At 43.0% G+C, this 25,783-nt stretch overlaps 1 protein-coding gene across 3 annotated transcripts in view; it reads right to left on the bottom strand.

Moving 5' to 3' along the window:
* The window catches only part of LOC137355859 (CUB and sushi domain-containing protein 1-like), a 1,186,508-nt gene that overhangs the window by 72,833 nt on the left and 1,087,892 nt on the right, over positions 1–25,783 (bottom strand). For all 3 annotated transcript variants that reach the window (XM_068021465.1, XM_068021474.1, XM_068021456.1), the window contains 2 exons: positions 24,566–24,739; positions 549–731 (listed from right to left, as the gene is read on the bottom strand). In XM_068021465.1, the coding sequence (XP_067877566.1) occupies positions 549–731; positions 24,566–24,739 (357 nt within the window). The remainder of the gene's footprint in view (positions 1–548; positions 732–24,565; positions 24,740–25,783) is intronic.

Raw genomic sequence — 25,783 nt, forward strand, 5'->3', positions numbered from 1 at the left:
GCGACAGTGAAGGAACGGCGATATAGTTCCAAGTCAGGATGATGTGTGACTTGGAGGGGAACTTGCAGGTGGTGGTGTTCCCATGTATTTGCTGTCCTTGTCCTTCTGATTGGTAGAGGTCACGGGTTTGGAAGGCGCTGTCTAAGGAGCCTTTTCTGCCCACATCTAGGCAGGCTCATCTAACACCACTCACACATTTCTGCACAGAATACAGGAAAAATTATGGTCTCTCACTATGTTCTTAATAATTGTTCAGTGCTCCCCTGAACATTCTTTTGTTTTCAAAGCTTCAAACATATATCTTTATACAATCTTCCTGTTTCTTTTTTCTGTTGAGGTCTAGACTGACTCTCCATTCTACTAGTTGTCTGATTCTATCACATGATCCTAAAACTGTAGAATTTTTTCTCCACCTCAGTCTTTCTTACCTGCTGTAGCATTCAGTCTATTAAAGCCCAAGTTTATTAAAGCTTAATCATTATTTCCTCAATCACCTAATTTATTTCTTCACTAGTCTTGGTGATATTCTTGTTTTTTTTTATTCTTACCTTCACAAACTGGTTGAACACCTGACCAGGATCCATTTGGTTTGCAGGATCGTTCTGAAGATCCTTTGAGAGTATAACCAGCTTCACAGCTAAAGCGCAGAAGACTTTTTATCTTGAACTCATCACCTAGTCTTGAACCATGAGCTGGGATGCCAGGATCACCACACAAACCAGCACTGTCTCCTACAGAACACACACAAAGTCCAATCCAACAGCATTAGTCTTGTTAACATTTATATCTCTCTTTCTAATCAAGAGAATAACAACCTTATTGTGCAATGTAGGATAATGCTTTCGAGTTGGCATATGTTAAATCATTTATGAAAAGTCAATTTTAGCTGCTATTTCAAATGCACTTGTACACACCAGTGTTTAGACTGCAGAATTCAGGCAGAAATGTTAACCCATTTGCAGTGCACTAAAAATGCTGGCCAGGTAACACACAAGATTGTTTGTGTTAGATCATTTGTAATAGTTGAACAATTTTCAAGAAAAAGCAGAAACTAAACTCCCATCATTCACTAGAAAATATTAAATATTACATTTAATTTTATTTGTAAAAATATTATGCAATTCCTATCAGAGATGGAAGATTTGCTCTGCTTATGTAATGAAACCGTACAATTGTAAAATGTTGCTTTCATAATTTTGCCACATATAGTATACCAAGGAGTTTAGTGAGAATGTGAAACTTAAAGAAATCGGTATAAGTAGACATAGTACTGGAGAAATTAAAGGAACTAACTGTCGATAGCTCCCCTGGACCTGATGACCTGCATCCGAGGGTTTTAAAAGGGATAGCTACTGAGATAGTGAATGCATTGATTTTGATTTTCCAGAATTCCTTAGATTCTAGAACAGTTCCTAAGGATTGGAAGGTAGCAACTATAACCCTGCTATTTAAGAAAGGAGGCGGAGAGAAAATGGGGAATGATAGGCTAGTTAGCTTAACATCATTGGTAGGCAAAATGTTGGAATCTATTATGCGGGACACGGTAACAGGGCACTTAGAAAATCTCAATCTGATTAAGCAGAGTCAACATGGTTTTTGAAAGGGAAATCATGTTTGACAAATCTTGTAGAATTTTGTGAGGATTACATCAGTAGGATGGTAAGGGGAAACGAATAGATGTAGTTCAATTGGATTTTCAAAAGGGATTCGATAAAGAGTCACTCAAGAGGTTATTATATAAAATTAGGACTCATGGGATTGGGGGTAATATATTATTTGGATTGAGGATTATTAATGGACAGAAAACAGAGAGTAGGAATAAACAGGACACTTTTGATTGGCAAGCTATAACTAGCAGGGTACCACAAGGATCAGTACTTGGGCCTCAGTTATTTATACCCTAATATTTGGATGCCCACCAAAGCTACTAAGTATCATCACCTCATTCCATGACAATATGAAAGGCACAATTCAGCATAGCGGCGCCTCATCAGACCCCTTTCCTATCCTGAGTGGCGTGAAACAGGGCTGTGTTCTCGCACCTACACTGTTTGGGATCTTCTTCTCACTGCTGCTGTCACATGCGTTCAAGTCTTCAGAAGAAGGAATTTTCCTTCACACAAGATCAGGTGGCAGGTTGTTCAACCTTGTCCGTCTAAGAGCGAAGACCAAAGTACGGAAAGTCCTCATCAGGGAACTCCTCTTTGCTGACGATGCTGCATTAACATCACACACTGAAGAATGTCTGCAGAGGCTCATCGACAGGTTTGCGGCTGCCTGCACCGAATTTGGCCTAACCATCAGTCTCAAGAAAACGAACATCATAGGACAGGACGTCAGAAATGCCCCAACCATAAATATTGGTGACCACACTCTGGAAGTGGTTCAAGTGTTCACCTACCTAGGCTCAACTATCACCAGTAACCTGTCTCTCGATGCAGAAGTCAACAAGCGCATGGGAAAGGCTTCCACTGCTATGTCCAGACTGGCCAAGAGAGTGTGGGAAAATGGCGCACTGACACAGAACACAAAAGTCTGAGTGTATCAAGCCTGTGTCCTCAGTACCTTGCTCTCCAGCAGCGAGGCCTGGACAACGTACGTCAGCCAAGAGCGACGTCTCAATTCATCCCAGCTTCGCTGCCTCCAGAGAATTCTTGGCATCAGGTGGCAGGACCGTATCTCCAACACTGAAGTCCTCGAGGCGGCCAACATCCCCAGCATATACACCCTACTGAGCTAGCAGCGCTTGAGATGGCTTGGCCATGTGAGCTGCATGGAAGATGGCAGGATCCCCAAGGACACATTATACAGCGAGCTTGTCATTGGTATCAGACCCACCGGCCGTCCATGTCTCCGCTTTAAAGACGTCTGCAAACGCGACATGAAGTCCTGTGACATTTATCACAAGTCGTGGGAGTCAGTTGCCAGCGATCGCCAGAGCTGGTGGGCAACCATAAAGGCGGGGCTGAAGTGTGGCGAGTCGAAGAGACTTAGCAGTTGGCAGAAAAAAAGACAGAAGCGCAAGGGGAGAGCCAACTGCGTAACAGCCCTGTCAACCAATTTTATCTGCAGCACCTGTGGAAGAGTCTGCCACTCTAGAATCGGCCTTTATCGCCACTCCAGGCGCTGCTTCACAAACCACTGACCACCTCCAGGCGCTTACCCATTGTCTCTCGAGACAAGAAGGCCAAAGAAGAAGATATTAATGACTTAGATAATGTATCCCTATGTTATGATCATGTCCAATGTGTGATGTCATGCTCGGCCCCCACCTGCCAAGAATGAGGCACATTCATTTTGTCATGAACATTGATTTTAAACTGTTACTCGAGTGAAGAAAGGACTTGTTAAACAGGCCAGCCGTAGCTGGAAAAGATATTTGTATATTAACCAAGTGTTTGGAAGGACAAAGCAGCCATTCCCTCACATATTTAACCCACAATGGACTTTTGATCACCAGACGTTGAAGATGGGGGAGCTCGCATTCCAGGTTGACTGCTAAGATGGCCGAATACACAAACGGACATGGTCAAACCAGCTAGTCACATGACTAACCTGTTTGGCAACCTGATGTTTTTGAATTTGTACAAACAGTTAGGGCAGAGTGTCTGTTTGCTCCTGAACTGAGAAGATCTCTCCTGTTTGCTTGCATCTCTTTCTCTGAATCCACTGAAGAGACATGAACCCCAAGAGAGAAAAGTCTCCTGCAGCGAACAAGGTTTAAGAAGAATACTGGGCCCCAACGAAAAGCAAGATCTACCTACAATCAAGGACTCTACAGTGAGCTCGAAGAACTGTAACAACAACTCTTCAGATATTGCCTCAAACGTTTCCACTTTATTTTTCTTCAGCTCTTTTCTGTCTCTATTTGCATGTATCGCGTATGCATGCTAGTGTGGGAGTGTCATGTCTCCGAAGACATCAACCGAATTAGAGTTTGTTTAATAAATTTCAACTTTTCTTCTTTAAGGCTAAGAAAGCCTGTTAGTGCTGGTTTCTTTGCCTTATAATTGGAAAGTGGTGAACAAGGATTCACCAAGTGGGAGCTAAAACACGGTGTCTTTAAAATTAAACCCTGTACGGCAAGACCAGGTGAAGGCTGACCCCTAGACACCTTTGTCATCTGGTCGTAACAGTGATAACATCATTTAAATATGTGATCTGGCCATCTTGGTGTCTGTCTTTCTTTCCAAGTTCCTCCAAATATATAACATATTTTGGCAATGAAATGGGATTAAAGTGCAAGCAAACGGCAGTAGAGAGCATGATAAACAAAATAAGCTAACTCCCAGTGACCTACCTGCTAGCATGGTGAAGATTTTCAACTAAATTGTGTTGAGTCACATTGTTTCTGAAAACATGTGGCTGCACTCAGTTGCATGGACTCTGCAGGGTCCTAGTGTCCATCAGATTCAACTACCGACTGCACTAACTTAGCTTCTGTATTGCTATTACATTTGAAAACAGGACAAAATGACTGCACCCACAGGATGCTAGGAATGTATGGTAGAGCTTGAGAACCGTTCAGTTCATACATTGAAAGAATGGACATGTTCTTCATAGCTAATATTATATCCGATCTTGAAGGTGAAATTGAAGAGGCGCAGACTCAGAATAAAGCAATTCTTAGTGCAAGAAAACGATTTTGCTAACAGAGGTTGGCCCAGAAGTTGTATGGCATGCTAACAAACCTTCTTGCTCCCACAAGGTAAAAGATGTGCCATTCAAAAATAATCACTAAGTTGGAGGCACATTTTAATCCTGAGCCACTGGAGATAGCGAAAAGCTACAAGTTTGCAACCAGAAACCAGAGAAGTAGCGAAACAGTTGGCGACTGAAGAATTTATCATTACATTGCAACTTTGGTACACTTTTAGATTGTGCATTACAAGACAGATTTGTGTGTGGATTGGTGGATGAAAGAATCCAGTCGAAGTTATTAAACCTACAAAATCTTACATTTGAACCAGCATCTGAGATTGCTTCTACCGTGGAGCTAAATACTCAAAGTATTTAGTCCTATGCAAGTGACTAGTATAGTTTCGGTCCATTAGCAGAAGGTTTCTGCCAAGTCTAAAGTGGGGAGACCTGATCAGAAGAGCGCTGTTGATAAATGTTTAGTGATTTGTTATCACTGTAATGGCAACTGCATGGCACAGGCATGTCAGTACAGAAATGCCAAATGTTTTAATTGCCAAAAGATAGGCTATATTATGGCTGCTTGCCGAGTGAAGGCCAAAGCAGGAAAGAGAACTTTCTAGTAATAATGAAAAATAGCAAAGTAACAAGTGTAAAGTTCACAATCTTAGAATGAGTCCAGAATGTCTAAGCGAAGAAGAGCTAGGGCTGTACAGCATTTATGCCAATCGCAATCACTCAAATGACAGACACTTTTGTATAAAGGTGTTGGTAGATCAACAGCACATCAATATGTGCAATGATACGACTGCAGATTGCTCCATTGTAAGTAGAGAAAAGTATGAGAGAAAACTCAGTGATATACCTCTAACTGAGAGCACCATTCAGTTGAAAACCTAATGTGGTGAGATGTTGGAAACTTGTGGCAAATGGAGTACAATGTCCAATATAAGGGCAAGTCCCTCAAGCTACCGATTGTTGGAGCAAGATATGTCAACAAACCAATACTAATGGACAAAGACTGGGTTCGAAAGCTGAAGTTGGACTGGAAGCATGTTTTCCAAGTTGAGACGACCGAGAAGCTTGATCAGCTATTGAATAGTTACAGAAACATTTTTGAGGATAGCTATGAATGTATAATGGGTGCAAAAGCACACATCCATATTCGGCCTGATGTAAAACCAGTATAGTGGACGGCTAGACAGATTCCTTATGCTCTCCAGATTGAAGACGAACTAAAGGAGCTGGAGAAGAATGGTGTACTACTGAAAACTGACCACAGTGATTGGGCAACCCCAATTCTAATACTGCCCAAGTTAGACAAAACCATGAGCCTATGTGGAAACTACAAAGTCACAATCAACCAGGCAGTGGATGATGAGCAGTATCCGCTACCGCCCTCTCAAGATTTGTACACGGAGTTAGCAGGATCCAAACTATTCACAAAGTTGGATTTGTCCTATGCTTATGCACAGCTCAATGCACATTGAGTCAGCAGTATCTCACAATAAATATACGCATGGGGTTATACTCCTACATGAAGCTGCCCTATGGTTTTAAGTCTTCTCCAAATTTCTTCCAAGCTACAAGGGATAAGATTTTGCGAAGAGCGCCACATTGCTTGTGCAATCAGGATGATGTGTTGTTCGTGACCGCAATAGAGGAAGGGAATCTTCAAGTGTTGGATGAAGTGCTAAAAAGGCTCAATGATCATAATGTGAAGTTGAAAAAGAGTGCTTTTGTGCAATCTGAGGTTGTGTACCTTGGCCTGAAAATCAATGAAAAGGACTACAGCCAGTGAAAGAGAAGATAGAGGCTATAGTTAATGCCCCAAAGGCAACATTTGTATCTGAGCTTAGATCTTTTCTAGGAATGGTCGCAAATTCTGCTTGAGCTCGCAATGGTATTAGTTCCATTATATGAGTTGTTGAAGAAAGATGTGAAATGGGAATGGTCTAAAGTAAAACAAGATGCTTATGATGCATGTTAGAGAAGCTTGAGAATGACCTATTCATTTATGTGTTACAAATCATGACCTGAAGCTAGCATGTGATGCTTCAAATTATGGAGTTGGAGCAGTGAACAGTCATGTCATGGAGAATAGTCAAGGAAGCACTCAAGAAGCAAGTGCTGCATGGACGTTCAAGTTTCAGCATGAAACAGAGACTAGCTAATTTTCTGCTGAAGTATAGAACAACTCCATACTCAACTCCAGCATGTACAGCTGCTGAGCTCGTAATGAAGTGGAGATTAAGAACACATTTGTGTTTAGTTCTACCGAATTTGACTGCTAAACTTAAACGGCAACAGTTCAGTAAGAAATGTAAGTACTACACAAACAAAAGAGAACGTAGTTTCAGGAGAAATGAACTTGTCCGTGTTCTGAGACCCCACACAACTCAGACAAATGGGACACGGGAAATGTCGTAGAGGTTCGTGGTACTGAGAGAAACTTAATTGAAATTGGTGGAAAAGTAAAAAGTGTTCAAATAGATCACATGATCCCAGCGAGGGATGATCCAAAACTTGAACATGAGCTACTTGATAGTGAGCTTTTGCCAGAGTGCGAACCAGTTCAGACTTTGGTGTCTGAAGTACCAGTTTCAGAAAAATAAACAAGATTTTCTGTAAGTCCTGACCTGAAACCAGACAGTCCAAAACCTGACTCGATACCAAAGCCTGTGAGAAGATCAGAAAGACTTCATTAACCAAGTGTTAGACTTGATTTATAGATATTGTTTCAAGAAAAAGAGTCAGTTGTTATTTTGCCAAGTTTGCATTCTCAACAATTGGTTTGTTTCTGAAGTTGTACAGTTATGGTACCTGTAAATGTTTTATCAAAAAAACATGTTTTTTTTTAAAGGGGGAAGCAGTGTAATGCATTATGAGCATGCCCAGTGTGTGATGACATCATTTAAACATTTGATCTGGTCATCTTGGTGTCTGTCTTTCTTTACAAGTTCCTGTAAATATATAACAACTTAGATGAGGGAACTGAATGTAATGTATCCCAGTTTGCTGATTATACAAAGCTAGGTGGGATAGTAGGTGGTCAAGAGGATGCAAGAGGCTACAGAGGGATATAGACAGGTTGGGTGAGTGATCAAGAACATGGCAGATGGAATGCAGTGTGGTAGGCACCTTGGTAAGAAAAATAGAAAAGCAGATTTTTTTTTTTGAATGGTGAGAGTCTAGGAAATGTTTGCAATCAGAGGACTTGGATATTCTTGTACATGAATCACAGAAAGTTAACATGCAAGAACAGCAATCAATTAGGAAGGAAAATGGCATGTTAGCTTTTGTTACAAAGGGATCAGAGCATAAGAGTAAATAAGTCTTACTACAATTATACAGGATACTGGTGAGGTCAGACCTTGAGTACTGTGCTGTTTTGGTTTATTTTCCTAAGGAAAGACTTGCCCTAGAGGGACTGCAACAAAAGCCTACAGCTTCCCCATGCTCCAGCAACCCTATTAATTCTGTGCCTGAACTTACGCATTCAAAATACAAGGTTTTAGAAAATTATACCATCTGGAAGACATTTCTGTGGCTTGAGGAAGTTACTCGGTTCCTTTAAGTCAAGCATATTAATTTATTGATCTGCTATACTTTGATTCATTTGTTTGGACAAATTATTACTCTTGTGTGAAGGTAAATTTTGGCTATTAATGTGGAAAATCACAAGGGTATCTGAGCAGTCCTAGCAAAGCTACAGAACTATCATCTGCCTGTCTTTTTAGTTGTGGGCAATACATAGTCCAGAAAGAAGACTCTGGCAAGAAACAGAAGAGTTTCACATCTTCAGAAAAGAAATGTCACTAATTTCATAAAACTGGCAGGACTGTTACAACAGCTCAAAAACTTTTTCTGAAGTTATAATTGCCATTTTATCAAGTCGTTTATATGAGTCGATGAGCAAGTCAAGCAAATCAAGATTTTAATGGGGATCAGGCTACTCTATTCTAACTTCCATCTAGCTATTTTGATTATTTTGCACCATTAAACACTAAGGTTATATTCGCTTGGTACCTAATAAAGCAGAAAAAAACACTAAGTGACTTCTAAATTTGAAATAAAAAATAGTTCTCCTTAAGTGATTTGAATTTATCCATGTATATTTCTTTTATGACTCAGACATTCTAATGTAAGTTAGCTTATAACTTATTAAAGGAGGCAATCACAAAGGTATTTCTGATTTGGTCCGTGGTCAGGAACAGGAGTGTGTGACTGCAAAAGAGGTAGGTATAGGGATCCAGAAGATTGCACTGGAGGAGTCTCAGCCCATGCAATTGTGCAACAGGTTCGAGATTCTTGCAACTTGTGTGGATGAGAGCAGGGGCTGCAGGGAGAATGAGCAAATTGACCATGAACCATACTGCAGGGGGCCATTCAAGTGGGGGGAGTTAAAAGGACTTTGGTTGTAGTAGAGGATAGTATAGTTAGAGTGATAGGTGCGGTTCTCTGCAGCTGACAGCATGAGTCCTGTAGGCTGTATTACCAGCCTGGTGCCAGGGTTAAGGACATCTCCTCGGGGCTGGAGAGGAACTTGCAGTGGGAGTGGAAGGATCCAGTTGCTGTGGTCCATGTAGGTACCAATGACATAAGTAGAACTAAGAAAGAGGTTCTGCTGAGGAAATATGAGCAGCTAGGGGTTAAATTGAAAAATAGAACCACAGAGGTAATAATCTCTCGACTACTACCTAAGCCATGAGCAAATTGGCACAGGATAAATAAGATTAGAAAGTTGAATGCGTGGCTTAGGGATAAATGGGTTTCGATTCATGGGGCACTGGCACTGGTATTGGGGAAAGAGGGAGCTGTACTATTGAGACGGCCTTCACCTGAACTGTGCTGGGACCAGTGTCCTGGCAAATCGTATAGCTGGAGTGGTAGAGAGGGCTTTAAACTCAATATCTGGCGGGGTGGGGGGGGGGGGGGCGGTGGGGAGGGATCATGAGAGGAGAGATTTGGAAAGTTAAAGACAAAGGACAAGGAAATAGTGCAGGGTAATGTTATGTGTTATGAGAACCAGAGTCTGACAGGAAGGGACAGAGCATACAAACATAAGAGTGCACCAGCAAATAAGGTCAGAGTAGGCAAAAATGGTAAGACGACAGAATTAAAGGCTCTTTATCTGAATGTTCACAGCATTCTTAACAAGATGGATGAATTGATAGCACAAATAGAAATAAATGAGTATGATATGATAGCCATTACAGAGACATGGTTGCAAGGTGACCAAGGCTGGGAAATGAATATTTAAGGGTATTTGACATTCCAGAAGGACAGGAGAAAAGGAAAAGGAGTTGGGTAGCTCAGTTAATAAATGATGAGATCAGTATAATTGTGAGAAATTATCTTGGTTCAGAAGATAAAGTTGTAGAATAAGTTTGAGTGGAGATAAGAACTAGCACAGGAAAGAAGTCACTGGTAGGAGTAGTTTATAGGCCCCGTAACAGTAGCTATAAAGTAGGCCAGAATGTACATCAAGAAATAATGGGAGCTTGCAAGAAAGATATGGCAATTGTCACATTAATTGGACAAATCAAATTGTCAAAGGTAGCCTGGAGGATGAGTATACTCAGGACAGTTTCTCAGAACAATATATTCTGGAACCTACCAGAAACCAGGCGATTTTGGACCTGGTAATGTGTAATGAGACAGGATTAATTAAAGACCTCATTGTAAAGGATCCTCTAGGTATGAGTGATTATAACATGGTAGAATTTCACATTCAGTTTGAGGGTGAGAATGTGGGTTCATAACTAGTGTCTTAAACTTTAATAAAGGCAATTACCAGGAAATGAAGACAGAGTTTGCTAAAGTGGACTGGGAAAAAAAGGTTAAAAGGTAAGATAATAGAGAAGCAGTGGCAGGCATTATAGGAGATATTTCATAACTCTCAACATAGATGTATTTCATTGAGCAAGTAAAACTCTACTCGAAGGATGCCCGAACTAAGGAATTTAAGGGTGTTATCGAATTGAAAGAAAAGGCATACAATGCTATGCAGATTAGTTGTAGGCCAGAAGATTGGGAACATTTTAGAAACCAGCAAAAGATGACTGAAATAATAATAAAGAGGGATTGGAGGATGAAAGAAAACTAGCATGAAATATAAAAACAGACTGTAGAAGCTTCTACAAATATATAAAAAATAAAAGAGTAGCTAAAATGCTAGCCGTACTGTTCATTGGTGGCACGAGTCAGCAGAGGGCTCGATATTGCAAGTGGCTAGTGCTACTTAAAGGCAGCCTGCACCTTTTCAAGTGGAGGTGCCTTATGCCTGACGGAAGTGGTGGTAGACATTTGAATTCTTAATCTGGGCTGTGATACTTTGAGGAACAGCTAAACGTGCGAGAGAGCAGCACCAGGATTTTCAAACACTGCACTGGAGATCTTGGTGCAAGACATGGAGAGAAGGCGAGACGTCCTGCATTCACAAAGGGGGTGGGAGGCCATCCGAGAAAAGTGCTCACGAGGCGGTGGGAGGAAGTAGCAGCGAAGGTCAATGTCAGGAGTTGAGAACAGGAATGCACTGCAGGAAGAAATTCAATGGTCCGACATGAGTTGTCAGGGTAAGCGAGTTCAAACTTCACATGGTATGTCCTGCCACAGCTAGCCTCAATACACTAATTCAGGCCTCATCAACTACTCAATTCATTGTATCTTATAACCCACCTGCCAAAAATCTCCATCAATCAGTACTTAACCTTTCAATTCATATTGTTTACCTCACTCTCATACTCTAAACATTGTTACAAGCCTCATGCCCACAAATCACAGCTTACACACACTGGTAGTTATTCAACCATGACAGGCATATCACCCAAGCATATTGCACAGGTACGCTTTCCTTCTTTCTTGCAGGTGAAGGTGGAGCATAACAGCAAGCACCAGGAATGAACTGGAAGAGGACAGGCTCGCCTGAATGTGTTCACCCCATGCAGGAAATAATGCTGGCCATCATGGGAAGGGTCTGAGGCCATGACTGAGGTCATGGCCACTGGAGGGGCTAGAGAGATCGATGATGAGGTTATCTGTATACATAATCCTCCTACTCTCATCCTATTTCTCCCTCATCCCACAATACCTTCTGACTCACAAGCTGCAGATGGTGTAAGCACAAACTTCTTACTTTCTCCCCTCCCTTTAATATAACCCAACCCTTGGCCCTTTTTCATTTTAGATACCAAAGAACTGAAACCTTCCCAGTCAGAGGCGAAAGAGCAAGAAGACAGTAATGATGAAGCGACATCGTCACTTGATCTTATATTCAAAGTCACCAGCTCAGAGACTGGCACTGTGTGTACTTTAAAGCAGTGGTTCTCAAACTGGCATCCTCAGACCCCGAGGAGTCCGTCGAGACTTTCCAAGGGATCTGCAAAATAATGTGAAATGTGAGCCAGAAGGCAGAAGTTGAGTGCAGCCACCACATGTGCAGTGCAGGGTGAGCTGGCTGTCTCAACAATGAGGCTAGCGTGCAAGGATAGACTGACTCTGCAGTGAGAAACAGGCACATCATCTCACTGATATTTGCAACTAAGTGCCAGTTTTGTTTAAAAAACATTATTAAAACACTTTTTATATACAGTACTTTCATATTATGAGTATTATATATTACAATTTTTTGGGGATGGCCAGAGTATCAAAGAACAAAGAACAGTACAACACAGGAACAGGCCATTCGGCCCTCCAAACCTGCGCCGATCTTGATGCCTGCCTAAACTAACACCTTTTGCACTTCCGGGGCCCATATCCCTCTATTCCCTTCCTATTCATGTATTTGTCAAGATGTCTCTTAAACGTCGCTATCGTATCTGCTTCCATCACCTCCCCTGGCAGCAAGTTCCAGGCACTCACCATCCTCTGTGTAAAAAACTTGGCTCGCACATCCCCTCTAAACTTTGCCCCTCGCACCTTAAACCTATGTCCCCTAGTAACTGACTCTTCCATCCTGGAAAAAAGCTTCTGACTATCCACTCTGTCCATGCCGCTCATAACTTTGTAAACCTCTATCATGTCGCCCCTCCACCTCCGTCGTTCCAGTGAAAACAATCCAAGTTTTTCCAAACTCTCCTCATAGCTAATGCCTTCCAGACCAGGCAACATCCTGGTAAACCTCCTCTGGACCCTCTCCAAAGCCTCCACGTCCTTCTGGTAGTGTGGCGACCAGAATTGCACGCAATATTCTAAGTGTGGCCTAACTAAGGTTCTGGACAGCTGCAATCCAAAATTACTAATTTCAAAAGGGATCCTTCAACTAAAAAAGTTTGAAAACCAGTGCTTTACGGGATAGGACAGATGAGGGACCGACACAGGATGAGGTACCAGGCACAAGTGCGCAAGAGCCAGGGTTTGGGTAAAAGATAGCATAGGTGCCAGCTCTCTGGAGGGCAAGGTCACACATTAATTCTGCTGCAGAGGATTCAATGGTCTTCAATGACTCAGGCTGCAGCAGAAGGTTGATGGGTGTACACAACCAAATGCTAGGTGCACTGGAAGGCCTACCAGAAAACAGTGCACAATGCCAAGGTACATGAAGGAGTCCAGCTCCAAATTGGCACATGACTTTGGGAAGATCTTGGACACTATTCTTTCAAACATGCTTGCTGATTGCTTTGCTCCCCCTCACCTTCCCCTTCTTCCAACAGCTTGTCCTGCTCTGCATGGCTTCTCTTCATTCTCCTAGTCATGTTCAATTCCCAGAGGAAGCCCTATCAGGCTACCAATGTCTGGAAGCAACTTGTTTCAGCACAATATCGTAATATCAAAAAGGACTGCAAGACCAGCCCTGTGGAGTACCAAACTTTTGGCCAATATAAGAAACCTCTAAAGACATGTACAAAAGCACCAGCAGCCAGAATAAATAATCCAGCAAGTAATCTGTAACTACTTCATTGACCCCTTTAAGTAGCAGTGCTTGGGGGTGGGGGGGGGGGAGGGAAGGTGTCCTTCTTGCCCGTTAACGTTGTGTTCAGCAATGTGAGGTTATGACCGGATGTTGGCTGGCATGTGGAACTCCAAAATGGCAGCAGTGCCTTCAGATTAGCATTGTATACTGATTCACACCATGACCTTGCTACTCTGCATGTTGCCAGTGGTCATTCTGCGCGTGCGCAAACGGCATTATCAAAATGGCAACCTGTGCACTTTCTGTCGGAAGTGTGCACATGCATCTGGGACCTCATTTTGAAACTTTAGATGACCAAATTACACCTTATGAAATCTAATGGAAAGTAACCAAGAAGTGGTTCAATGCACTACAATAGCAGTGAACAGGTTGTAATTGGGTACACTGTGACTGTATGCAACAGCAGTAAATAGAACGCTCCATGCAGTTGGGCCGTGCTGCACCACCTATCCTTCATGGAGCAGTTTCTGCGGGAAAACACCTTTGACCACCGGTCCATCTGGCAGTGGTCTGCACCAAGACGTAGCTTGGCTGGTGGTGAGAAGGGCCCTCCCCGTCAGATCCTTCATGCACACCCGAAGTCTCGCCCCCTCCGCACAATGCCCCCGCGGTGGATGTGGTGGGAAAGAGACGGTTGCCCACCTCCTCCTGGAATGTGTCTTCGCAAAGCAGGTGTGGAAAGAGATGCAGTGGTTTTTGTCGAGGTTCATCCCAAGCAGCTCTGTAAACACAGGAGTCTGTGCTCTACGGGCTGTTCCCAGGGACGCACACCGAGACAAAAATCAACTGCTGCTGGAGGACTATCAATTCGGTGAAAGACGCCCTTTGGTCTGCCCGAAACTTGCTGGTCTTCCAGCGCAAAGAGTTGTCCACCACCGAATGTTGCAGACTGGCACATTCCAAGGTCCAGGACTACGTGCTGAGGGACGCACTAAAGCTTGGGGCAGCCGCAGCAAAGGCTCAATGGGGAAAGACCACAGTGTAAGGTCCCCCCACCAAGCTGAACTGAGGGGCTGGATCCATGGGAAACCCCTCGAACTGTATCGGGAAAATTTTGTGTGCTGTAAATATAAAAATGTAAGTGGCATGACAATGAAATGGAAGGGTTGTGAGGCAACTCATGATTGTATTGAAGGAAACTGATCATCTTTGCACTGTTTGTATTTTTTGACTTGATGCTGTTTTAAACTGTTGGGGAATGTAATTTTTACAGATTTTTATGAATAAAGTATATTTTGGAAATTAAAAAAAAGTAATTGGGTACACAGTGATTTTATACAATGGCAGTGAATGGTTTCATACATGAATATAAAATACAATGAATGAAAATGGATTCAGTATAGTGGAATTCTATGTTTAGGATTATTCATGTGTTTGCCTTAAGTTAAATACATAACTAAATGACTCATTTGGAACTAACTGTGGGTGGTCGCTTTGTGTATGAATTTCCTTAATGTTGATCAAATCTGAATCATTGATTTGTTTGAGTGGTATTAACACAAACAATTGGTTTAAATTCTAATATAATTATCTTAGTTTATCAGACCTGTTGCTAAAGAGCACAATGGATGAATGATCTTTGTACAAGTTTTCACTCCATTTTCTGCTTTCCAATTATTGGGCAGAAATTACTGATGATGCTTTCAAACAAATATTTAATATGTTCATATCAAGTTCCCCGCTTTTGCTACTTTTATTGAAGGCACTGAACCAATTAATTTAACACCACCTTTATTGAAATAACAGAGAACTATTTTGCATGTGTGGGTTAAGCATCCATATGATAATATTGCTGACAGTAATTTTGCCTCTCATTTCTATAATATGATTCAGAATATTTTAAAATACTCCCATAAAATATTTACTTACAATTAAATTCATTTGATAGAAAAAGCTAAGTATTATTTTGATTGATTTTCATTCTTAATCGAACAACCAACACTCAGAATGCCACAAAGCTGACTGCTAATATCTCAAATATTAAATATTTACTTTAAATGGAGTCAACTTTATAAAGTTGCTAATGATATTTCTTAGCAGCAGCATCTATTTTAAGCCCAAACATTCCAGTGATTCTTAAAGTTAAAAACATCTTAGCTGCAAGAATTGTAATTTCTAAAATATATCTGATAGTGTTACTGAAGGCAATATTGCAGTAGACAAAATAAGCCTCGCCATCTCAAAGCCTCATTTCTCTCATTTTGATGTTTAACGTGTTTACTCTGTGGCTGTCAAACTGTGTTCGTTCGCTCCCTGCATCTTAACAGTCTTAATCGCATTCTGTTTCCAACAGCATCACAAACAGAAACAATCATAAAATGTGAAGGTTCGCATGTCAATACTCACAATGGCCAACTGGTGCTAATTGTCTGAACAGCTCTCCGATGACTTGGAAACATACCACCAGTTGTTCAAGAACAGTGAAGAACAAAAGCACCTTACTGGGTGATCAGTGAGGTGGCTTCAGAATTAAGACAAGCTCCTGAATCACGGGCAGAGTGCTTTGTAAGTATTTTCCTGGTAATTACATCAGTCAACAAGACCACATGCTGACCAATGATTCCCCCCTGTTGCTTCTTTTAAGTTGTTAAGGGCGTGGGAATCTAGCTTCCAATCAGCAATCATTAATTCACATTATTTTCTGCATCGTTCAGGTAAAGGCCTAAGTGGATATTGCTGACTCTGTTGATTTTCAGCACTAGAATTCCATTACTGTTTTATTTGATCTATTGTGCTAAAAGTCTACTTTTCATGCTGCACAGAATTTAGTTTGGAAAAGTTATCATACCCGACTGAAGTCTTCTAATTTCAGTTAAATGCACTTACAATTAGTCTGCTGAAACATGTGTTGAGGTTTTTTTTAAATTGAATTTTGCCCCTTCTGTTTCTAAAGGTGCTGGTTTATGCTGAGGTATGATTCTGAGGCTGCTAATCATTCTCTGGTGCATTGAGCAAATGGGCCACTCTTCATATGTGAGCCCTGTTGAGCCAACACCCATGCAGACACACTCTGCAGCAAGAGTCATTGGATAGTGATCTGGTATCAGAACTCTCACAGATTATTCTCTTTTCTCGCTCAGGGATACTAAGGTCAATCAATTGTCCCTACTATTGCCTGGCTGTTTCCTGTCCGCTGGTGAAAGAAAGTTAAAATCTACCCCATGGTCTGTATGGTTTAGTTCCTCACTGGGGAAGTTTATTTACTGGTCAAGCTTTCAATATTAATGGTCACTGTTAAAAATGATGTAGGTTCTATTTCCCCATACTCCTGTACGTGAATATTTCTAGACACTTATTGGCATCTATCAATCGCCTCATGTTGCTTTGTTTTATGCTTTAGAAGGAGCCATAAAGAACTTTTCCATCTGATATTACAAATGGAGAATTTAAATTGTCCCCATTCATAGCATTATAGACAGTCAAACTTCGAATGCAACAGCAGCTGGCATTCTTTAAAAACTGCCTGTTTATAGGCCTAAAACAAAGAACAGGGCAAGAACAGAGACTCATGGACACCAATAAGTGTGCAAGAATATCCTCGTCACATTTAGGATAATGGAGCAACTCAGTTATATATTTTAAGATAAAGTGCGATATAAGTTCACTTACCAATACTCATTTCAATTTCACATTTTCAAAGGTTAACTGTCTCTAAGTCAATCTACAGATTAACTTAACTTCTACGTGGGAGGATACAATTTGCATTATTGTGCCCATATTATGTTATCTATTCCACCAGAGTTATCCACTCCTATCCATTTTTCCTTTGCTTCCTGTACAGTTCACTATCCTTTGAGTGTTTAATATGTTGTAGGCAGGTGTCAATGCTGTCGCTTATGCTTATGTAAGGAGACAGAAATACAGCCTTTCAATTCTGTACATCATGAACCTGAAACTCAAAGCACTTGGAATTTAACAAAATGATTTAACTGTTAACCTGAAGCCAAAAATTTCATTGTTCATTCATAATTCAACCTGAAGACAGCTGGTATTTTTTGCCTATCACCCTTGCTTGCCAAATGTAAAGTCAGCATTTTGCTACATCAATTCCCAAGATGGCTCCTGGGCTGGAAGCTCCCTTGGAAGCTCCCTTGCTGTTCAACTCTATCCATGGCCATCTGCTCCCATTCTTAGTGTTTTCTCCCCCAATCTACCCTCTTAAACTGTTTAAACTCCCCTGGCTCTTTACTCAATTCATTTTAGCCCTAACTACAAGCTAACAGCTAGTGTATGTTACCTGGGCCCACTGCCCTCCCCCCCCCCATACCTGCTCTTTGCTTCCTCAATGAAATTGATCACAGTCCGGATGAAACTGCAAAGTACAGCTGGTGATACTTTGATCTCCGATCCTGCTGTCTTCACCGTCCAGAGTGTCCGCGGCCACGGCGTGCGGTAAGTCCATTGAAGAGAAGAAGGAGCAGCGGGACCCTAGGGTAGCCTTGCGAAAAGGTGCCCCGAACACCCAAAAAGCCACGAACGGCTCCTCGGCCGCAACTTCAAAGTGCCCGTGGGAGATGGCTCAGAGAGCATCTGCAGCGCACTATCGGCAATGCTGGTACTGGCGCACGAGGATGTCGCTCACCTCCCGAAGGACGCGGACGAGATTTCCAGGTGTCGACGGTGGGAACTGAGGAAATGGCTTATTACCTGCACCCCCTTTCCCCTACCCCCCCTTCCACCCCCCCCTTCCCCTTCCCAGCTCCACTCTCTCAGCTCACCCCCCCCGCACCATCTTCCCCCTGCACCCCCCCTACCCCCTTACAGCCCCCTTCCCAGCTCCCCCTCGCACCCCCTTCCCTCCACCCCTCCCCCTCGCACCCCCTCCTCCCACCGGCATCATCCTAAACCTGTGTAAGGGCTCTAACAACCCGACTGTCTTGTGGGTGTCTCGGGAGAGACCAAGGCTAAGGGAGTAAACCCTAACAGAAAATCCGGAGCGGAACCCTGTAGGCAGTCGTGTGTCACCTTTGGCATGTTTCTGGCAGTTCCTGCAGCCATACCGGTGCCAAACGTCGTGTTCTGCACTCCTTTGGACCCCACCAGAAAGGCCGAGAGGGGGGCTTTGACGATTGGGCAACTCTCAACCTCCATACATTCGCCCAGGCATGCGCCATGGAGAGGTCATTCCATAGTTGCCTCACAGCGACTGAAACAACACGGAAAGCAGCAGTTACGGGTTGTAAGTCCAGCTTAATTGGCGTAGAGATTGGGCGCCACGGGTTGCCTTTGTTGGTGGGAGAGGTCATCGCACCTCACTGGACAGCTACCGCCCGCCTCAAACTGGGCAGCCCCCGGTCAATAAGGTTCTGTCCCGCCACAGTCCACCTGCTTCAATGGGTGCTTGGAGCTCAGGCTCATTGCCCGAAAAGCGGACTGCAACACCGCACCAAACAGCACGAAAAAAGGAAAGAAGGTACCAGCCCTTCGCTTTGCAAGCTGGAACGTCAGAACTATGTGTCCTGGCCTGTCGGAAGACCTTAAACAAATCAACGATTCTCGGAAGACCGCCATCATTAACAACGAGCTCAGCAGACTCAATGTAGACATTGCAGCACTTCAGGAGACACTCCTCCCCACGAGTGGATCTCTAGCAGAGCAAGACTACACCTTCTTCTGGCAGGGCAGGGGTCCTGAAGAACCAAGACAGCATGGAGTGGGCTTTGCCATCAGAAACTCCTTGCTCAGCAGTGATAGAGCCTCCCTCAAATGGCTCAGAATGCATACTGTCCATCCGACTGCTCACCACCTCTGGTCCAGTACACCTACTCAGCATCTATGCTCCAACACTCTGCTCCCCACCTGAAGCTGAAGACCAGTTCTACGAGGAACTCCATAATATCATTAGCAGCATCCCCAACACTGAACACCTATTCCTGCTGGGGGACTTTAATGCCAGGGTTGGGGCCGACCATGACTCATGGCCCTCCTGCCTTGGGCGCTATGGCGTTGGAAGGATGAATGAGAACGGGCAGAGACTGCTTGAGTTGTGTACCTATCATAACCTCTGCATCACCAACTCGTTCTTTCACACTAAACCCTGTCACCAGGTTTCATGGAGGCACCCAAGATCGCGTCGTTGGCACCAGCTAGACCTCATCGTCACAAGGCGAGCCTCCTTAAACAGTGTTCAAATCACACGCAGCTTCCACAGTGCGGACTGCGACACCGACCACTCCCTGGTGTGCAGCAAGGTTAGACTCAGACCAAAGAAGTTGCATCATTCCAAGCAGAAGGGCCCACATCAGAGACGCTATCTATGAGTCAGCTTTGACTACCTACGGCAAACGTGCGATGAGGAATGCAGACTGGTTTCAATCTCATATTGAAGAGCTGGAACCTGTCATAGCCGCTAAGCGCATTGCACTGTTGAACTACAAGAAAGCCCCCAGCGAGTTAACATCCGTAGCACTTAAAGCAGCCAGAAGCACTGCACAAAGAACAGCCAGGCGCTGCGCAAATGACTACTGGCAACACCTATGCAGTCATATTCAGCTGGCCTCCGACACTGGAAACATCAGAGGAATGTATGATGGCATTAAGAGAGCTTTTGGACCAACCATCAAGAAGATCGCCCCCCTCAAATCTAAATCAGGGGACATAATCACTGACCAACACAAACAAATGGACCGCTGGGTTGAGCACTACCTAGGACTGTACTCCAGGGAGAATGTTGTCACTGAGACTGCCCTCAATGCAGCCCAGCCTCTACCAGTCATGGATGAGCTGGACATACAGCCAACAAAATCGGAACTCAGTGATGCCATTGATTCTCTAGCCAGCGGAAAAGCCCCTGGGAAGGACAGCATTACCCCTGAAATAATCAAGACTGCTAAGCCTGCTATACTCTCAGCACTACATGAACTGCTATGCCTGTGCTGGGACGAGGGAGCAGTACCTCAGGACATGCACGATGCCAATATCATCACCCTCTATAAAAACAAAGGTGACTGCGGTGACTGCAACAACTACCGTGGAATCTCCCTGCTCAGCATAGTGGGGAAGTCTTTGCTCGAGTCGCTCTAAACAGGCTCCAGAAACTGGCCGAGCACGTCTACCCTGAGGCACAGTGTGGCTTTCGTGCAGAGAGATCGACCGTTGACATGCTGTTCTCCCTTCGTCAGATACAGGAGAAATGCCGCGAACAACAGATGCTCCTCTACATTGCTTTCATTGATCTCACCAAAGCCTTTGACCTCGTCAGCAGATGTGGTCTCTTCAGACTACTAGAAAAGATCGGATGTCCACCAAAGCTACTAAGTATCATCACCTCATTCCATGACAATATGAAAGGCACAATTCAACGTGGCGGTACCTCATCAGACCCCTTTCCGATCCTGAGTGGCGTGAAACAGGGCTGTGTTCTCGCACCCACACTTTTTGGGATTTTCTTCTCCCTGCTGCTCTCACATGCGTTCAAGTCTTCTGAAGAAGGAATTTTCCTCCACACAAGATCAGGGGGCAAGTTGTTCAACCTTGCCCATCTAAGAGCGAAGACCAAAGTACGGAAAGTCCTCATCAGGGAACTCCTCTTTGCTGACGATGCTGCTTTAACATCTCACATTGAAGAGTGCCTGCAGAGTCTCATCGACAGGTTTGCGGCTGCCTGCAATGAATTTGGCCTAACTATCAGCCTCAAGAAAACGAACATAATGGGGCGGGACGTCAGAAATGCTCCATCCATCAATATTGGCGACCACGCTCTGGAAGTGGTTCAAGAGTTCACCTACCTAGGCTCAACTATCACCAGTAACCTGTCTATAGATGCAGAAATCAACAAGCGCATGGGAAAGGCTTCCACTGCTATGTCCAGACTGGCCAAGAGAGTGTGGGAAAATGGCGCACTGACACGGAACACAAATGTCTGTCTGTATCAAGCCTGTGTCCTCAGTACCTTGCTCTATGGCAGCGAGGCCTGGACAACGTATGTCAGCCAAGAACGATGTCTCAACTCATTCCATCTTCGCTGCCTCCGGAGAATACTTGGCATCAGGTGGCAGGACCGTATATCCAACACAGAAGTCCTCAAGGCGGCCAACATCCCCAGCTTATACACACTACTGAGTCAGCGGCGCTTGAGATGGCTTGGCCATGTGAGCTGCATGGAAGATGGCAGGATCCCCAAAGACACATGTACAGCGAGCTCGCCACTGGTATCAGACCCACCGGCCATCCATGTCTCCACTTTAAAGACGTCTGCAAACGCGACACGAAGTCCTGTGACATTGATCACAAGTCATGGGAGTCAGTTGCCAGTGTTCGCCAGAGCTGGCGGGCAGCCATAAAGGCGGGGCTAAAGTGTGGCGAGTCGAAGAGACTTAGCAGTTGGCAGGAAAAAAGACAAAAGCGCAAGGGAAGAGCCAACTGTGTAACAGCCCCGACAAACAAATTTTTCTGCAGAACCTGTGGAAGAGCCTTTCACTCTAGAATTGGCCTTTATAGCCACTCCAGGCGCTGCTCCACAAACCACTGACCACTTCCAGGCGCTTACCCATTGTCTCTCGAGATAAGGAGGCCAAAGAAGAAGAAAGCAAACTCACAGTGATAACACAGGGCAGACAGAGACACAAAAACTGTTACTATATATGGCAGAATTTATATAAATACAGAAAATGCAATGAGACTTGGATAATGTACAAAGGCAAATGTAAATTAGAAAAGAAATGACATGGATAGGCTAAGTGAGTGGGCAAAAAATTGGCAAATGGAGTATAATGTGGGAAAATGTGAACTTATCCACTTTGGCCAGAAGAATAGTAAAGCAGCATATTATTTAAATGGAGAGAGATTGCAGAACTCTGAGGTACAGAAGCATCTGGGTGTCTTGGTACATAACTCACAAAAGGCTGGTTTGCCAATACAGCAAGTGATTAGTAAGGCAAATGGAATGTTGTTGATTATTGCAAGGGGACTGGAATATAAAAGTAAGGATGTTTTGCTCCAGTTGTATAGGGTATTGGTGAGACCACATCTGGAGTACCGTGTACAGTTTTGGTCTCCTTATTTAAGGGAAGATATAAATGCGTTAGAGGCAGTGCAAAGAAGGTTCACTCGACTAATACCTGGGATGGAGGGGGGGGGGGCGTTATCTTATGAAGAAAGGCTGGACAGGTTGGGTCTGTATCTATTGGAGTTTAGAAGAATGAGAGATGATCTCATTGAAACATATAAGATCCTGAGGGGATTTGACAGGGTGAATGCTGAAAGGATGTTTCCCTTTGTGGGAGAGACTAGAACTAGAGGACACAGTTTAAAAATAAGAAAGAGAGGAGGAGAAATTTTGTTTCTCTCAGAGGGTTGAGAGGCTTTGCAATTCTCTTCCACAGAGAGCGGTGGAGGCAGGGTCATTGAATATTTTTAAGGCAGAGATAGATAAATTCTTCACTAACAAGGGAGTCAAAGGGTATCGGGGGTAGGTGGGAAAGTGGAGTTGAGGCCACAATAAGATCATCAATCATCTTTTTAAATGGCAGAGCAGGCTCGAAGGGGCCGAATGGCCTTATCCTGCTCCTAATTTGAATGTTCATATAAACATGATTGCAGAGGTTTACGCTCCCCCAGATGTATTCCCATCTTCAGGTCATTGACTAGTTTATCCTATTTACATGTATTGTCTCAAAGCATTATCTAGACATTTGAAAATAATTAAAATTAATCTCAATACAAGGGATTGAGTCACAACTTTTTGCACTCTACTGGTTTGAGGTACATTGAACCAGTGCTTTGACTGCATTGCTTTTCAAAAGTTGCTTCTGAGTGGTAGCATAGCCATATGAGCCTTTCTATTTCTGCTCCAACTGAAATCTCTTTGTCTCCTTATAGTTGTTGGTCTCCCATTCAATGTTGCCTCCCTCCACCACCACCCCGCCCCCCGTCCCCACTGCCCCACCACCCAATGTTGCCTCCCTAGTCTTTTCCCATTTGCCACTCTTGAATTTGGCTGTCCCCTCTTCTCCTTCTGACTGGTAGAAAACATTAGCTCCCTTCCTCCTCTGCCTTTCACAGGGAATGTTCATGAAACAAAAGAAAAAATAGCAGACTTGCAATTATTCAGGGCTTCTCCATGATTCCCAGGAATGTCTCAAAATACCTGGCATACGATGAACTACTTTGATGTTATGTGAGTCAAACAGAGCAGCCATTCTGTAGCAAACAGACTTGAGATGAATGACCAGTCATCTTGTTTTTCTCAGTGGCATCAGTTGAGAGAGGAATATTATCCAGAATAGTGCTCTTCTTCAAAGTGATATTATGAGATCATTAAAGATCACGCAAACCACCAGTAAAGTTAGCTAAACTGAAACAAGGAGAAAGGCTCTGTGCAGGGCTACCTACAAAAATAAGGGCAATGATTTCCTCATTATTATTTTCCCCTCTCACTGGCTCCACACCACTGATACTCCTTCCTCTGTTCGTTTGCCTCATGCAAACAATCACTTTGCTCAATTGTCTTTACATGTTACTGATTTTGTTTTAGCCTTTTTGTGAGTGAGAGGTTTCTGCTGGAGAATGTAATTTTGAGACCAAATCTCAAGCAGTCAGGTAGAATGCACCCTAGCCGATTTTCTTGGAAAGGTAAACTGAGCAGCTTTGATAATGGACGACTGATCTGAGATGGCTTGTTTTACATTATTGGCAAAAGTTAAAATGACTCCCTGCCCCAATTCTGTGCTAATCATATTTCAACTGCAGGAGAGAGCTTCCTGCTGCGACACTGTGACATCTTCATTCTCACAGCATCCATCTTTCTGACTTCTCTTCCCGACTGCCAATCAGTACTAAACACCAGCTAGTTTTTTGCTGTTGACTTATAACCTATAAGAACTTTTGTAAGATTGGCCTAAATCATTCACTTAATAACCTTTAACGCTAGCAAATGAGGAGCTTTTAACATGAGCCGTCTGAGCCGGATTCTAATCTTGGCTATTAGAGTTATGGCAACACTGCACTACCCAGTCTTTCAGACAAAGTCATTTCTATGCTGTCCGTGTTATAAGCAATATATATTTATTGTACCTGAGCAATGAGGGAGAGGACCACTCCAGTGACTATTCTCTTGACACACACGAGTATTATTTCCAATCAGAGTTCGAGTTCCAATGCAAGAGTAGCGAATTACTGAACCAAAGGTAAACTTGTCTCCAAAAAGCTCACCATTTACAGGAATGCCTGGATGACCACATGAAATAGCTGAAAAATAAAATGACCTACATCAGAGCAGAAGTCACTGGGTTTGCTATAAAACAAACACAGAAGTGCCATATTTAATATTTTATAGCTTAACTGCCTTTCAAACCCTTGCAGATATCTGCTCCAAAACAAGGAAAAGGATGTTTGAAAGTGATATTAATATATTTGCCCAAACTAAAGGGCTCACCTTTGACTTCATCAATATTAGTAAAGCCAGAGGCTATTTAAAATAGTACCAATCCAATTCAATAGTGAAATATCAACCAATGTACAAACTAGCACTCCTTAAATATGGTGAATAATTGGTTTTAATTACAAAATGCTTCAGCAATATCAGTGACTGTATTTATAGGGGGGCAGTATTCTAAAAGTAATAAGAAAAATACTGCAAATGCTGGAGATCTGAAACAAGAACAATAAAGATGGGAAATATACAACAATTCAATCAGGTTTGTAACCTTCATAACTGTAAACTGAGAGACGGACAAGCATATTAATAGGATCAGAAAATGGGGAGAAACAGTAAGAAAGTATCAGTGAAATAATTGCTGTATGATAAAACACATTATGCCAAGCAAGTAATAAACAGAAGCATTACAGAAATAAACAACACTAAGGAAACAAGGGACATTGCATAACTAAGGCATCCTAAAAAAAAAATCAGAAAATGCGAAAGATGGAAAGCATTGAAAACTGAGACATCAGTTTTAAAACTAAAGCAGGTTTCAAAGAAAAGTGAAGTGTAGGCAAAATGCAGTATATCCACCAACTCTGAAAGGATAGAAAAGTAATGTTGCAACAGTTTTTTCACTCTGCAGTTATGTTATACTCAGGATGGTGATGGCAACCATGACAGATAACACCAGTATTATACCAATTGACCAAAGCATTGTCCCTGTAGATGAATCTTCTTAACAAATGTATACCATCCTCAGTCACTCACATTATCTGTAGATATTTCAACTGAGTTAAATAAGTACAGTAGCAGTAAAATAAATATATCATAACCTTTGCAAACTGCAATGGATAATGCTTAAGTACTGA

The sequence above is a fragment of the Heterodontus francisci genome, chromosome 3 (assembly GCF_036365525.1).
Source record: "Heterodontus francisci isolate sHetFra1 chromosome 3, sHetFra1.hap1, whole genome shotgun sequence".
NCBI classification, from domain to species: Eukaryota; Metazoa; Chordata; class Chondrichthyes; order Heterodontiformes; family Heterodontidae; genus Heterodontus; species Heterodontus francisci.